The sequence below is a fragment of the Microcebus murinus genome, chromosome 22 (genome assembly GCF_040939455.1).
Source record: "Microcebus murinus isolate Inina chromosome 22, M.murinus_Inina_mat1.0, whole genome shotgun sequence".
In the NCBI taxonomy this organism is placed as follows: Eukaryota; Metazoa; Chordata; class Mammalia; order Primates; family Cheirogaleidae; genus Microcebus; species Microcebus murinus.
The window spans coordinates 16,864,610-16,880,689 of NC_134125.1; the positions used below are offsets into that span (position 1 = coordinate 16,864,610).

The 16,080-nt window shown below is 56.3% G+C and overlaps 1 protein-coding gene across 1 annotated transcript in view; it reads left to right on the forward strand.

Annotated features, from left to right (window-relative positions):
• KIAA1671 (KIAA1671 ortholog) overlaps window positions 1-16,080 on the forward strand; it is a 186,192-nt gene that overhangs the window by 58,593 nt on the left and 111,519 nt on the right. The window contains exons 4-5 of the mRNA XM_075996649.1: window positions 3,965-6,745; window positions 13,960-14,094. Of these exons, the coding sequence (XP_075852764.1) occupies window positions 3,965-6,745; window positions 13,960-14,094 (2,916 nt within the window). The remainder of the gene's footprint in view (window positions 1-3,964; window positions 6,746-13,959; window positions 14,095-16,080) is intronic.

A 16,080-nucleotide genomic window follows, 5' to 3' on the forward strand; every position in this document is an offset into this window, starting at 1 on the left:
TCAAAGTTTCCTCATCGTGGCTCTGACCCCTTTCCCTGACCTAGCCATAGGAAAAAAAAAAAGAGGTACGTGGCCAGCAATTTAAAAAGTATATAGGCCGGGCCCGGTGGCTCACGCCTGTAATCCTAGCTCTCTGGGAGGCCGAGGCGGGCAGATTGCTCGAGGTCAGGAGTTCAGAACCAGCCTGAGCAAGAGCGAGACCTCGTCTCCACTACAAGTAGAAAGAAATTAATTGGCCAACTGATATATATATATATATATAAAAAAAAATTAGCTGGGTGTGGTGGCACATGCCTGTAGTCCCAGCTACTCGGGAGGCTGAGGAAGGAGGATTGCTTGAGCCCAGGAGTGTGAGGTTGCTGTGAGCGAGGCTGATGCTACGGCACTCACTCTAGCCTGGACAACACAGCGAGACTCTGTCTCAAAAAAAATAAGAATAAAAAATAAATAAATAAATAAAAAGTGTATATATATATATATATTTTATTTCATCTGTTTAACAAGAGAAAGCTTGGAAATTAACTGCCAGGCGTAACTGGTTTGTGTTTGATGCTTTCTGCAGTCTTAATTTTTTTAAAGTTGTATTGAGATACCGCTGGCACATGGCAAAGGCACGTGTTTAAAGCATGCAAGTTGGCGAGTGGCTGCACGTGTGCACGCCTATGAAGCCTCCGTCACAGGCGGGGCGACGAGCATTCCCGTCGCATGCAAAAGTTCCCTTACGCCACTTTGTCATCTTCCCTCCCAGCCCTGCCCCCGCAGGCCACCCACTGCAGACCTGCATCCTGTCCATCCTGTCGCTACAGATTGCTTTGCATTAGACTTTAACGTAGATGGAGCCAGTCCTCTGTCCCTTCGCTCGGAGTAGTTAATTTGAGGTGGGGCCTGTCCTGGTGTGCATCCCTTGTTCCTTCCTTTCTGTTGCTGGCTGGTGTCCCAGGGCGTGGGTAGACCACCGTTTATCCATCTACCCCTTTGTGGAAGGCGGGAGTGTTTCCGGCGTGGGGGCCGTTACGGATGAAGCTGCGTGAACATCTGCGCATGGGGCTTCGTAGGGACCTGGGCTTTCTTTTCTCTTGGGTGAACATCTGGGCGCAGAGTGGCTGGATCACGTGGCAGGTGCATGTTTAATGTTTTCAGAAACTTCTGCGGAATTTTGAAAAGAACCCCAGTGCTTGCTTGGCTGTAGGCGCGTCTGCGCCCATCTCACGGTGACTCCCCAACCGGGTGGGCCAGCTTTGGGTGGGATGCTCGGGGGTGGGGAGGGCTGGGGGGGGCGCTTTGCCCGCCCCCCTCCCCCCCCCAGTTTAAATATCCCTGTGTCTTCGGAATCACTTCTTTGAAGTGGTTAGGAGAGGGTTCGGTTTAAGTGACGTCCCTCTTATTTTCATTGAAATACCATGGTGACAACAAGAGCAAGAGCTCTGGGGGGATGGGTTGAGGCTGGTTTAGTCTTTTTTCTGTACGTTTGTGCGTGTTTGAAAACCTTCGAGAAAGGAAAAGTTAATAAGTAAACGCTTGCTTTAAATATAATGAGATTTCATCTCTATAAGTAGACTTTGAGGATGTGTGTTTAATGTGGTGAAATATATATAATACAAAATATACCATTTTATTTTATTTTATTTATTTTTTTTTGAGACAGAGTCTCGCTTTGTTGCCCAGGCTAGAGTGAGTGCCATGGCGTCAGCCTAGCTCACAGCAACCTCAATCTCCTGGGCTCAAGCAATCCTCCTGCCTCAGCCTCCCGAGCAGCTGGGACTACAGGCATGCACCACCATGCCCGGCTAATTTTTTATATATATATCAGTTGGCCAATTAGTTTCTTTCTATTTATAGTAGAGACGGGGTCTCGCTCTTGCTCAGGCTGGTTTTGTATATATATATATACACATATATGTGCTTAAATATATAACTAATACAAGGAGAAAAGAAGCCTCTTTCAGGTTTATAACCCATTGATAACGTTGTTATCCAGAAAGGTGACCATGAGGGAGGAAAAAAATTTGAGCTTTGTCTGTATTGTTTAGATTCCTTTTTTTTTTTTTTTTTGGAGACAGGGTCTCCCTTTGTTGCCCAGGCTAAAGTGAGTGCCGTGGCATCAGCCTAGCTCACAGCAACCTCAATCTCCTGGGCTCAAGCAATCCTAATGCCGAGTAGCTGGGACTATAGGCATGTGCTACCATGGCCGGCTAATTTTTTGTATATATATTTTTAGTTGGTCAATTAATTTCTTTCTATTTTTAGTAGAGATGGGATCTTGCTCAGGCTGGTTTTGAACTCCTGACCTCGAGCAATTTGCCCTTCTTGGCCTCCCAGAGTGCTTGGATTATAGGCGTGAGCCACCGCGCCCGGCCTAGATTCCTTTATAATGAGAATGGATTCGTATATTACTTGTGTAAAATTTACATAGTAAAATATAAACAAAGTTTAAAATCAATATGTTTTTAGAATTCTTCAATGGCATTCCACCATCTAGGGCAGGCGTCCTCAAACTACGGCCCGCGGGCCACATGCGGCCACCTAGCACATTTATCCGGCCCGCTGGTGTTTTTGCCGCCGCTGCCTGTCCTGCTGAGCAGCCGACTCGTCCCGGGCCCGCAGTGCACACTCTCCAACGGTCTGAGGGACAGTGGACTGGCCCCCTGTTTAAAAAGTTTGAGGACCCCTGGTAAGGGTTAGCAAACCGGCCCAGCCCATATTATAACCACATTAAAGTGTACGATTGAGTGGCATTAGTACATTCTCAGTGTTGCACAACCATCACCACTGTCTAGTTCCAGAATCTTTTGATCACCCCAAACGGAAACCCTGTATCCAGTCTCTCCCCATCCCCTATTCCCGGCTCCTGGCAACGACTGATCTTTCTGTCTCTATGGATTCAGCTGTTCTGGGTCTTCCATATAAATAGAGCCAGACAACATGTAGCCTTTTGTGTCTGGCTGCTTTCACATAGCATACTGTTTTCAAAGTTCATCCACATTGTAGCATGAATCGGTACTTCGTTCCTTTTGGTGGCTGAATAATATTCCGTGCATGGCTGCGTACCACGTTGTCTGTGTCTGTTCATCCATCACTGGGCATGTAGGTTGCTTCCGCCTTTTGGTGATTGTGAATTATGCTGCTACTATGTACAAGTTGTAGTTTGAACACCTGTTTTCAGTTCTTTTAGGTACATACCCCCACAGGGGGATTGGTGGGCCATGTGGCAATTCTATATTTAACTTGTTGAAGTAGACTGATTTCTAACACGACAAAAGATTTTTAAAAAATTATTAAGTAATATATGCATATTATAAAAATCAAATAGAACCAAAGGGTGTGAGATTAAAGGAAGATGTTCCCATCTCCATTCCTGCCTCCCATCCTCACATCCCACTTCCCCTGCGCTCACAGTTTTATTCGTATCTTTTCTTTAGAGTGTTTATCTTCGTGTCTGTGTATGCGTGTACCTACCTACATATACAGTTTTTAAAAACGGTATTATCATACATACACTGTTCTGTTGTCTGCTTTTCTCCCTGCAAGACAAAGGTGTCCTGACGTTAGGATTCACCTCCTCCGGTGGGTGCAAATGCCTGTGCATATTCCATTATTTGGATAGATCAAAGTTTATTCAGCCAGTGCCCTGGTGGCGGGCCTTCGGGTTGTTGCTGTGTTCTGTTGCTTTCACCAACAGTGCTGCCTGAACTTCCTTGTTCATGTAGATTTGGGCACATGGACAAAGAAGGAGTTCTGGAGGGAAATAGGCATGCCACATTGCCCCGAAGTCTCCCACATTTACGTTCTTCCCAACAGTATCCGAGTGTCCATTTCCCCACATCCTCCCCCACACTGGGTGTCTCTGGTCTTTATAGTTTTATGGCATTTCATCGTTTTAATTATATAAGCAGCCATTTCAACCCCCTCTCCTGGTCCTTTCCGTTGTCAATCCTGTAATGCCGGGCTGTTTTCTTTTTTCCAGCAAACGGAGGGGCACAGTCTGGTGGAGGCATCTGCTCCGAGAAGCCACTGGAAGCCTGGGACGCTCCGGGAGAAGTCGAGGCAGACGGAGCGGAAGGATAGTTCCAAAAGAGACCCCGATCACTCTGGCGGTGAGAGCTCGGCGGGAACTCCCGACGTCACTCCGGAAGATGAGGGAAGCTTCCAGACCGTGTGGGCCACGGTGTTCGAGCACCACGTGGAGAGACACACGGTGGCTGACCTGACGGGGCGCCATCTCCTGACCACGGCCCCCACTGACCGGGCGGACGCACACGTCCCGGAACCCAGGCCCCAGAAAGGCCCCCGGCCGGGGAACGACCTGCTGGAAGTGACAGGAGCCAAGAAAGAGGACCCGAGGGGCTTCGACAGTCCCGGGACAGAGGGATCGGGGCGAACCGCCCTGTGGAACGGCGAGCCGGGGCGGTGTCACGCGCCTCTCTGGGGAAGATGCGCTCTGGGTGAGAAGCTCAGCAGCAGCCCTTCGCTGAGGCGCTGGGAAAAGCCCCCCGCCGTGGCCCAGAGGGTGGAGCCCAGGTATGACGTCGTCGTGCACACGGCCGGGGAGCGTGCCCACAGCGAGGCCGTCGCCACGGCGCCCGAGGAGAAGGCGGTGGCGCTCCGCAGCGGCAGGGCCAGGACCTCGCTGGACGGGAGGCGGCTGTCCCAAGAGGTCGCCCCGGCTGACCCGAGGTGTGGGTCGGGAGCTCAGGTGGGGTCCGTCCTTCGGGCCAGTTTGATTTGGGAAGCTCGGGGGACACAGGAGGCGGCCGGCGGGCCAAAGCTTGACCTTTGGGAGCGGCAGGACGAGACTGGGGACGATCGCCCGTCGCCCGGGTGGACAGGTGGGGCGGCGGGGAGCCGGCATAGAGCCACCTCGGTGGGCGGCGAAGAGTCCTGTGCTCCCGGGGCCGCCTCCGCGAGGTCCACCAGGGCCGCCGTCTGGGAGGCCCCACAGCAGGGGCCTGGACGGGCCGGGCGAGAGCCAGGAGCGGAAGCACGGGGCGGTCCACCCCAGGGGAGGCCCCCGGATGCCCCTCACGGGGCTGAGGCCGAGCCCCCCGATTCCCGAGCACAAGCACGTCCAGACACGTTCTCTGGGCAGAAAGGGCCCCGCCCTGCGGCCCCCAGCGAGGAGGATCCAGGGCCGGCCCAGGTGCCGGCGGGGCCTGGAGCCCGGGCTTGGAGGGCCGGGCCCCCCGACCAGAGAACAGACCGGTGGAGGCGGCGGACTCTGCCCCACGACGTGAAATTTGACACGTTCAGCTTCCTCACCCCAAAGAACTCGCCCAGGGTGCAGGAGAGCCAGGCCGATGACCCGACCCCCACAGCCGGTGCCTCAAACAAGCCTCCACCGCCCCACGGGAGGGCGGAGGCCGGGGAGGCGCACCCAGGTGCCTCGCAGGACCGGCCTTTCTCCACCGCGAGGCAAGGGTCACCCGGGGAACCCAAGGCAACGTTTTTTGCAGTGACCTACCAGATTCCCGACACTCAAAGGGCAAAGGGTGTTGTTATATCAGGGCTTGACAGCTTGCTAGAACATTCCAGAAAAACCTCTCCACCTCCATCTCCTCGTGCGTCCACACCCGCTTTGGTTTCTCTTAGCTACGAAGAGCCACCGGAGACGGAGCGCGGCGAGAGCCGGGCTAGGGGGGGAGAGCGTGGACATGCACGCATTTCAAGACACCGGAAGCTGGCAGACTGCCCCTTACCAACCGGGGACAGGGTTCTGGAACCTTCTAGTGAAAAAGTCATCGACGTGGACGCGCTCTTGCGTCACCGGGCGTCAGAGGATGGCGCTGGCTTTCGGAACGATGGGGAGGGTGGCGGGAGCGAGGTGTCCCCCGGCGGCGGCGGCGCTCCCCAAACGGCCCCGGCGCTCAGGAGCCGTCCGAAAGACGCGCTGGCCAGGAGGAGGACCCAGGCGGTCAGCGAGACGTTCCCGGGGAAGCTCAGAGACGGCTACAGAGCCAGCGTGCTGGACGTCGACGCCCTGGTGGCGGAGTACCAGGAGCTGTCCGCCCGAGTCCCGGGCCAGGCTCGGGGGCGGGAGGAGGGCCGGGTGGGGGGGCCCAGCTGCTGGCCGCCCTGGGAGAGGCCGGGCCTGCCGGGCGGGGTGGAACCGAGGAGGAGGAGGGGGAGCACGAGGGACGGACCCGAAGCAGAGGGGGCCCGGAAACCTGCCAGCTTGGCGGACGCGGGGCGCAGCTCGGCTCCCGGCTCGGGCAGGCCGGCGGCGGTGAGCCCGGACACGAAGCCCAGCCCTCCCCTGTGGGTGCGGCCGCCCGCGGCTCCCCCTGAGCCGCCCTCGGGGGCCTCGCCCGTCCCCCCCGCGGGCCCCAAGGAGAAGGTCCCGGGCATCCCCGAGGACGACAGAAAGGCCTTTGCGGGCGCCCAGCACGGCGCAATTTGTCAGGACTACCCGGCCGCGGCGAAGCCCTGCGGTGGGGAGGCCCCGGGCGGCAGGGTCAGCGGGCCGCCCACCTCGCCGCCCCCCGACCGGAAGAAAGGCAGCCTGAGGAGACCCCCCGAGTGGGCAGAGGAGCGCTTTGGGGCCCCGAGGGGCGACCCCCCGCCTGGCTGCACTCGGTCGCCGCCGGACATCAAGAGGGCCTGTCCGGAGAGGGGGCCCCCTGCCGCCACCCGAGAGGGCCTGTCCTCCACGCACGGGGCCCGGGAGAGGCGGAGAGAAGCCCCCAGGGGCGGCCCGGCCACCACAGCGGGGCCCTGCTGGCGGGAGTCGGGGACCGGAGCCGGCCACAAGGTGGGTACGAAGGCTCTTTCAGTTTTGTCCAGCGTTGAGTGAGCATCTAGGCCCGGGATTCGAACCCGGCTCCCTCGTGGGCCCGGTGGGTGCACCGGGCGGGGCGCCAGACTGCGAGAGGCGTGGGGCCGCGGCCGGCAGAGAGCGCGCGCCCTTCCCGAGGGGCAGCTGCGTCTGCGTGGCTCTTGACGCGGGGGAATGGTGGCCAGAGACGGCAGACCTCTCGTGCCAAAGCAATCATAAAATCCAGATTTGTATGTGGATCCCTCCCCCCTTGGGAAATGGGGGCAGCGTGCTGAACCATGCTGTGTAGACAGCCGCGGGGCCCCCGGTTTCACACCTCTGGCATCTAGAATGACGATGGTGGGTATCAGTGATAGCTTCATTGAGCTCCTTCTGTATACCGCTCTGTTGTAGTGTGTTCGTTGTTATGGAAAAGAGGGGTCGGGGCGGTTTGGTTCCCGCAGAGGCAGATCGTGGCGGGGGGTTTCTTAAGAGGCGATTCCAGGAGGAGCTGGCCGGGCAGCGGGGCAGTGAGGCAGGTGATTGATGCTGGGCCTCTGTGGGCACCGGGGGCTCAGCCTCACGGGGGACCCCTGGGAGGCAGCACTGAATGACATCTCTCGGTTGTCCTATCCAAGGAGCAAGGGACCTGCAGTGTGTGTTTCCCAATTCCTTCTGTCCTGGCCTGGTGCTGTTTCTGAGTTATTAACACTCAGACTCTTCCGCCCTGGCTGTCACCGTGTTCAGTGGTTCACACAGTAGGACATCTTTTGCACTGGCATGTACTTCCGAGCGGGCAGGGTGCTGACGACATCTGCTGCAGACGTGATCATCTTCCTGGACAGGTGGAAAAATGGAGGCTCAGAGAGGCTAAGTAACTTGCCCCAGGGCACACAGCGGCAAGCGGCAAAGCTAGTATTTGAACCCAGATCTGATCAAGTTATCGATAGGTGGTGGGCCACTTTCTTTTTCTTTTCTTTTTTTTTTTTTTTGAGACAGAGTCTCGCTTTGTTGCCCAGGCTAGAGTGAGTGCCGTGGCGTCAGCCTCGCTCACGGCAACCTCAAACTCCTGGGCTCAAGCGATCCTGCTGCCTCAGCCTCCCGAGTATCTGGGACTACAGGCATGCGCCACCATGCCCGGCTAATTTTTTCTATATATATTAGTTGGCCAATTAATTTCTTTCTATTTATAGTAGAGACAGGGTCTCGCTCTTGCTCAGGCTGGTCTCAAACTCCTGACCTCGAGCAATCCGCCCGCCTCGGCCTCCCAGAGTACTAGGATTACAGGCGTGAGCCACCGCGCCCGGCCTGTGGGCCACTTTCTAGTAGCCCAGTCTGCTGAGTGAAGTACTACCAAGGTAGGGAAGGAGTCTGAGCCCCCGAGGCCTCCCTCAGGAAGCCCCTGATCTCCGTGGGGAGGTGGGACCTGTGGTCCCAGGCCAGGAAGGGATGGGACGCAGAGTGAGGTGCCCGAGACGAGGCCGAGGAAGGTGTCCAGGTGTGCGGGAGGAGGTGCCGGCTTGAGCGCAGCCTGGAGGCACGGGCGGGAGCTCAGGTGGGCTGACGAGGGGGCGAGGGTGTTCCCTGCAGGGGCGCGGCAGGCACGGAGGTCTGGGGGTGGGAGAAGCGCGGTGTGCTCTGGAGGCCCCGTGGAAACTGCCTTAGCGCCCGCTGTGTGACGCAGCATCACCAAACGGGACGGGATCCCGCCCCTGCCCCTGCAGACCTGGCGACCGTAGGCAGGCCCCTCCCCTGCCTGGGCCTGGGCTGCCTCGCCCCACACAGGGGAGCAGAGGGCCGGTCGGGAAAGGGACGCTTCCGAAACGCAACAGTAGGGCGCTGTCGGTCACGGGGTCACGGTCACGCAGTGAGGGCTTGCCTAAAGTTGAAAGCCGGTAAGTGGCGGAGTTGGACTTTGAACCCACTCTCGTCCGGAGAGGCCAGGCTCTCTCCCCACCACGATCGGGGCCGTGCAGACTTGGCACCCGAATTTCTGCCTCCCGCCCGCGGTGCGTGAAGCGGTCCCCCGGCCTCGGGGCCCTGAGCCCTGCTCTCACTGACTGAGACCAAGCGCCCGGCATGGGCCACCCGGGAGCTGCTCTGGGAGGCTTCTCCTGTCCACCTAGCCAGCCCGTTCTTGGGGGAAGAGGGAAGAGGCCGTGGAAATGTGACACCTCATCCGTTTGCCAACACCTTGCTCAGGGCCCGCTGGCAGTGGGGGAGTGGGGGCATCTTGCTGGGGGGTGGGGGGGGCGCCAGGGCCCAGCTCTGTCCCCCAGCCTGGCCTTGGACGCCGGCCCGGAGGAGCACACAGGCCCCGGCAGTGCTGGTTGCCAGAGGATCTGTTTTCTCACCAAGGCCTTGGAAAGCCTTGGACCAGCTTCCCATTTCTGTCTTCTCTCCTGCCCAGAGATCTTTGGGCTTGGATCTTAGACAGACAGACAGAAAATACCACGCCAGTACAGAAGTTGAAACTGTTGGTTGTTAAAAATGCAAATCCTAGGGGGGGAGGGGGGTACAGAAAATACAGGGTGAGTCTTTCCCCAGATGCAGCCAGTTACGCGGTCTGACATCCTCTGGGACTCCCACACTCCACAGTCGCTCAGCAATCGTGTGTATTTATAATGGTCACCTTGTTCTTATGGCAAAAGCGGCGAATGTGTACGATTTAAAATACGATAGAAACATACAGCTTAGAAAGAAAATCTGCCCCGGAGGATGAGTCTGGTACATAACTTGGGAGACTCCTCTCCGGACCCATTAGCGGTTCTCGATTTTGCCCACGGGGCGCGTGGGGCAGCGTCTGGAGACATTTCTTATTGTCACGGCCTGGGAAGAGGTTGCTGCCGGCATCTCGCGGGTAGAAGCCAGGAATGCGGCTCAACATCCCACAACGCACGGGGCAGCCCTGACCAGCAAGTGACCCAGCCCGGGATGTCCACAGTCGGGCGGGTAAGGGACCCTGGTCTAGACACAGATGTATAGATCTAGGTAAAGACTTACGGTTTCTATGGAAACATGACAACGTTCTACAGAAAATCTGCTTATTTTTTTTTTTTTTACTTAACAGTAATTATGCATACAGAATCACCTTATGTAATGGCTGCAAAGTGTTTTGTTAGGTGACTTGAGCCCAAACTTTTTTACTGAGAGCCTCATTGATGGATATTTGGGTTAACGTGCATTTTTGTGTGTTAGAAGCAGGGCTGCAATAAGCATTTTGATGCATATCTTTGCTTCCTTGGGCGAGGGCTTTTTAATTCGCAACGAGTTCTGCTTCATGGACCCCGAGAAGAGTGATTACAATTATGATAATTATAATTAAAGCCATCTCTTCCTCCTTCCCTCTCTTTTTCTTTTTGCATTTAACAAACATTTATTGCAACTTTGTCCCAGGCCCAACGATAGCATTTGATTTACTTAAATTATTTATTTTCGTTTTTAAAAGAGAGACTATTTCACAAGGCTCCCCAAATACTTAAAAGTATAGAATAAAAATTCCCCCAAGACCTACCTTCTGTACATTCCTCTTCATGTAGTGATCATGTTTATTCCTTTCTTTTGGCCAGATTCTTTTAGGATTTCTTTCTGAAAATACAAGTAAGCAAATTATGAATATATATTCTTAGTTTTGCTTCTCCTTTTCCGTAAACAAGAGCATCTTCTACCAGTGGCTGCAATTTTGGTTGCAGGTGGGAGCAACATGGGGAATCCCGACAGGTGTCAATGCCTGGGCAGGGGTGGGGCCTGCCTTTGTTAGTTTCCAAAGCTGCCCAGGGTGTGCTTGGGTTGAGGATCTGTGCCGAAGCCACCTGTCTGTTTTTCTTTCATAAATTGCATCTGAGGGAGCTTTTGGGTTCAGCCTACAGAGAACATCCTTGTTCTTTTTGCCTGCGTTGTGGATGTAGCACGAATTATTTAACCTTCCCCCGTGGGTGATATTTTTGATGTTTTGCTGTTAAAAACCACGTACGAGCATCACCTTGCACGCCTGCAGGTGTATCTGTGGGTTCAGGATGGCAGCTGCCTATCTAAGGGTGAACGTGGTTGCGATTTTGCAGAGTGGCAGCAGTGTGCCATGCAGCGGGGTTATACCCATGTATCGGGTGTCGGGGTGTCCCCCACCCCCACCCCACTGCCCCATGAGTGCCCCTCGCCTGTCAGTGTGGCTGGGCTTGCTTACCTCTGTTCCTGTTCGGAGAGGGGGCATCTTGTTAGGTATGTGAGGCCATTTGCATTTCCTTCCTGTAACCCCCATGCTTCCTTCCGGTCCACCTGGTTTTCCTTTGCAACCTTGGTCCATTTCTCACTGGTTTCTTAGAGTTCTTTATTAGGAGATGAACCCCTTTGCACATGTTATGATTTGATTTCTCCCTGGAAGCAGCCTGGGAGTGCATGTCGGACAGACCTGGAATTAAACCCTGTCTGTGTGACTCTGGGCATTTCAACAGACCTCTCTTGAGCCTCAGTTTCCTCCTCTGGGGGATGGGGGGGGGTCCTGCCTGCTTCCAGACTTGTCAGAGATTTATCTCGTGAGATGATGCGTGGTCAAGCCCCTGGTGCAGGGGCTGGCGAGGTGGAGGCGGAAGGCATCAGAGGGAAGCACCCCAGCTCTCCGTTTATTTAATAAATGTCCGGAGCGTGTGCCAGGCCCTGTTCTAGATGCCGGGGCTGCCAGGAGCGGCTCGGGCGAGGCCCAGCCCACCACTGGCTCAGGCCACGTGGCAGCCACTAGCCACCTGTGCTTATTTAAATTTAAATTAGTTGTTAGTAAAATTAAATATGATTAAAAATCCAGTTTCTCGGTCACTCTGGCCACATTTGAGCACTCTGAAACCACATGTGGCTGTGGAACGTGCAGATACAGAACATCTGATCACAGAACATTCCAATGGGCATCCCGGTCTCGGGGCTGGGCAGGGAGGCAGTGAGTGAGTGAGACCGTTCATGCAGAGAGTCGTAAGTCTTGGGGGAGACAGAAAGAGAGGGTGACAGGAGGCCAGGGGAGGACTCTCGTGGGGAGGGACCAGACAGGTGCCATCCGAGTGACAGGAGGGACCCAGCCAAGGCCAAGATCTGTGGGGTGCACCATGTGACGTCCCCACCAGCAAAGCCGGAGGGTTCCGGTCCCTCTGCCCCCTCCCCTGCAGTGGTTGTCACCTGTGTTCATCCCATCGTGGTTTCCATTTACAATTCCCTGAGGGTCACTGATGTTGAGCGTCTTTTCACTGCTCATTGGCCACTTGTGTGTCTTTTTTGGAAGGATACCTATTCAGATCCCTTGTCTGCTTTTAATGAGGTCGTTTGTCTTTATTATTGAGTAGTCATTCTTCTTCATATTAATGTATTCTGGATAGCAGTGCCGTAGCAGACACAGACTTTGCAGAAATTTTCCCCTGTTCTGTGGGTTGTCCCTTCACTTTCTTCTAGGTGCTCTTTAAAGCACAGAAGTTTTTCATTTGGATGAAGATCATTTTACCTATTTTTCTTTTGTTGCTTGTGCTTTTGGTGTCATAACTAAGAATCCAAGGTCATGAAGATTTATGCCTCTGTTTTCTTCTAAGAGTTTTCTGGTTTTAGCTCTTATACTTAGGTCTTTGATCCGTTTTGAGCTGATTTTGGCATAGGATGTGAGGTTTGCAGCTTTGTTTTTTTTCTTTTTCTTTTTTTTTTTTTTTTGAGACAGGGTCTTGCTCTGTTGCCCGGGCTAGAGTGCGTCATAGCTCACTGCAACCTCAAACTCCTGGGTTTAAGTGATCCTCCTGCCTCAGCTTCCCAAATAGCTGGGACTACAGGGGTATGCCACCATGCCCGGTTGATTGTTTTGTATATTTTATGGAGACGGGGTCTCACTCTTGCTCAGGCGGATCTGGAACTCCTGGGCTCAAGCAGTCCTCCCGCCTCGGCCTCCCAGAGTGCCAGGATTACAGGTGTGAGCCACCGTGGCCCACCTCGAGGCATGTCTTGAAGGGAGAGTCTCAGCTTTGTCGATGGGGTGGAGGGACAGGGAGAATGGTGGGCGACCCAGGGGGCTTGGCCTGCCCAGCCGGAGGGTGCGCAAGTCACGGCAGGAGCAGTTTTGGGGGGGAGGAACGGAGAAGCCTGTTTTGTGCACGCAGATCTGAGAGGAGTGTAAACTGCTGAGGGGAGACGTTGAGTGGACAGGGGGGTCCAGGAGTCTGGAGCCCCAACACTGAGAGTCAGAATGGGCAGTCGTCTGGGCATAGACAGGATTTCTCTGAATCCGCGGGCGCTGTGGAGAGAGATCCGAGGGGGAATGATGCAGCGCGGAAGAAGAGGCCCTGTGGCTGGCCCGGGGCTCTGGGGAGGCTGACAGGGAGCAGCCAGGGGCATGGGAGGAATACCAGAGGGTCCCACCGGCCTTCAGAACGGAGCCCATGAGGGAAGGGATCAGGACTCCAGCCTCACTCTTCCTGACGCTGTGTGTTCTTAAGCAGGTGCTGCCCCTCTCTGGGCATTCTTTTCCTCGCCTGTGCAGGGAGCGTGTGGGGCGTGTAAAATACAAATTCCGGAGTCCTAGAGCCGTGTGTCTACTGGCTTGTGACTGTGTCCCCTAGATAGAGCTGAGTTGGTAGGTGACACATCAAGATTCAGACAGATGTGCTAGGGGTACCGGCCTGGTCACGCGCCGGGTCTGCGTGTATCCGTGCGTGTGTGTGCACGTGTGTTTGGATGCATGGAGAGAAGATTAAAACGAGGTGACCGAGAATGACGCCTGGCAGAGTGAGGCTGGCTGGCACGTATGGAGCGCCGCCCACATGCCAGGGAAGGCGGGGTCCGGCGGTGGCAGGCGGGGAACCTGCGGCCTGGGGGGGGCCACACGTGGCCTTCCGGATCTTTGCAGCCTTCCGACTGCATCCAGATGTTGCAGAACAAGCCCTTCTGTCCAAAGGGTGCAGCAGGGAGAGTGAAGCTTACCTTGCCTCCTTTGGTGCTTATAAAAAGAACAGTCTCGAAGTCAGAAGGTCCCAGGTTCCCCGCCCCGAGCACTTTTCTCTGAGCTGCGCCTTCTGTGGTTCTCCCACCAACCCTGGAAGCCGGGCACTGTCACTACTGTCCCTTCCCAGGCGGCTGAGGCTCAGAGAGGTGAAGGCTGTCACCTGAGGTCACACAGTTCTCGTGGCATGACGCGTCTTTTCTGTAGGCGAGAAGGCCCCCAGCGAAGCCCTTCTTTGTGTTCTGTGTCTCAGCTGCCGCCTCGGGACCTGGAGGAGGAGGACGCCCTCGGGGAGAGCCCGCGCCCGCCCCGGCACGCCAGCCCCGCGGCCTCGGGGCCCCGAAGAAGCCACAGCTTGTCCAGGGACAGGAGGAGCGGGCCCTTTGTGGTGAGTGACTGCCAAAGGCCGGAGCGGCGCTGGCCGGTGGTCTGGTCGTCGGGCGCCGCCGAGAATGTGGCCGCGGACGGTCGGCCGCCCGGGGGCCTGCGGGGGCCGGGGCCGGCTGGTGGCTGTCCCGGAACCGGGCGTCGACTGCCTGACGGGCCGTGCCGTGGCCCTCGCTGTGCAGGGTGTTTGGGGGCTCTGGGCCGCAGGCCCGCCCTCCTCCCGGCTTTCCGGCCCCACGTGGAGAGGTGGCCACACACTCTGGTGTCGGAAAGTCACGGGTTCGAATTCTGGCACCGCGTCTTGTCAGCCTCTTCAAGATTTTGACCAGTTTACTTAATTTCTCCATAATTCTGTTTTTTCATCTGGAAAACAGGATTTTTTTTTTGGTAAGATTCAGGGTCTTGCTCCACTCCAGGCTGGAGTGCAGTGGCACAATCAAAGTTCACAGCAACCTCAAACTCCTGGGCTCAAATGATCCTCCTGCCTTAGCCTCCCAAAGCACTGGCATTACAGGCATGAGCCGCCGTGCCTGGCTAATTTTTAACTTATTTATTTTTTTTTAAGAAATGGGGTCTTGCTGTGTTTGCCCAGGCTGATCTCGAGCTCCTCTCCTCAAGTGATCCTCCTGTCTGCCTTGGCCTCCCAAAGCACTAGGGTCACAGGTGTGGGCCACCGCACCGAAACGAGATCTTGACTCCTGTTTCTCTAGAGCCCAGCACGCAGCAATGTGCTCGGTAACGGATAGTTGTGGCGACAGGAGCAATAGAAAGCCGGTTCGAGAGCCTGATGGCCTAGGTTCAAGTCCTAGGTATGCACACGTCCGTGCGTAGTCCCAGGTATGCACATGTCCGTGCGTAGTCCGAGGCACGCGCACGTCCGTGCGTGGTCCCAGGCAGGCGCACGTCCGTGCGTGGTCCCAGGCACGCGCACGTCCGTGCGTGGTCCCAGGCAGGCGCACGTCCGTGCGTGGTCCCAGGCACGCGCACGTCCGTGCGTGGTCCCAGGCACGCGCACGTCCGTGCGTGGTCCCAGGCACGCGCACGTCCGTGCGTGGTCCCAGGCACGCGCACGTCCGTGCGTGGTCCCAGGCACGCGCACGTCCGTGCGTCGTCACAGGCACGCGCACGTCCGTGCGTCGTCCCAGGCACGCGCACGTCCGTGCGTAGTCCCAGGTACGCGCACGTCCATGCGTGACCTTGGACTGGCCTCTGGCCTCAGTTCACTCATCTGTAAAATGGGGATAATAATAGTGCCTGTTTTATAAGGCTGGTGTGAAGCTCAGATGAGGTAATGGCAGCGGTCCCCAACATTTCTGACACTAACTAGGGACCAGTTTCACGGAAGACAATATTCCTGCAGACCGGAGGTGGGGGTGTTTGGGGGATGGTTCAAGCGCATCGCACTTACTGTGCAGTCGAACCTCTCCGCCAGGGACAGTCTGTGTTTGCAGCCGCTCCCGGGGGCAGCATCCCCGCCCCGCTCCCCCTCCCATCATCGGGCGTTGCATTCCCATAAGGAGCACAACTAGATCCCTCGCACGCACGCGCAGTTGGCAGTAGGGTTCACGCTCCTGGGAGAACCTAAGGCCCCGCCCCCTCCCCAGGATCTGACGGGGGGCGGAGCTTATGCGGTGGTGCGGGCGATGGGGAGCGGCCGTAAACACGGATGAAGAAGCCCCTCTCGCTCGCTTGCCGCTCACCCCCGGCTGTGCGGCCCGGTTCCTAGCAGATCACGGACGTCCCTACCGGTGTGCAGCCCAGGCCTTGGGGACTGCAGAGCTCAGGCATGAATTACTTGGCATGGTCCTGGGCACCCAGGAAGCACCAGCTCTCATTACCGTAATTATTGTTTTTGCTATTGCTATTACTGTTCTTGTTTTTGAGTCTCCATCTGGCTGCTGCTTAGCTCTGCCTCCTCGGGCCGCACTTCCTCCCTCTTAGCCTGGTTCGTCGCTCGTAAAGGAGGTGGGGGCACGATGAGCAGGGC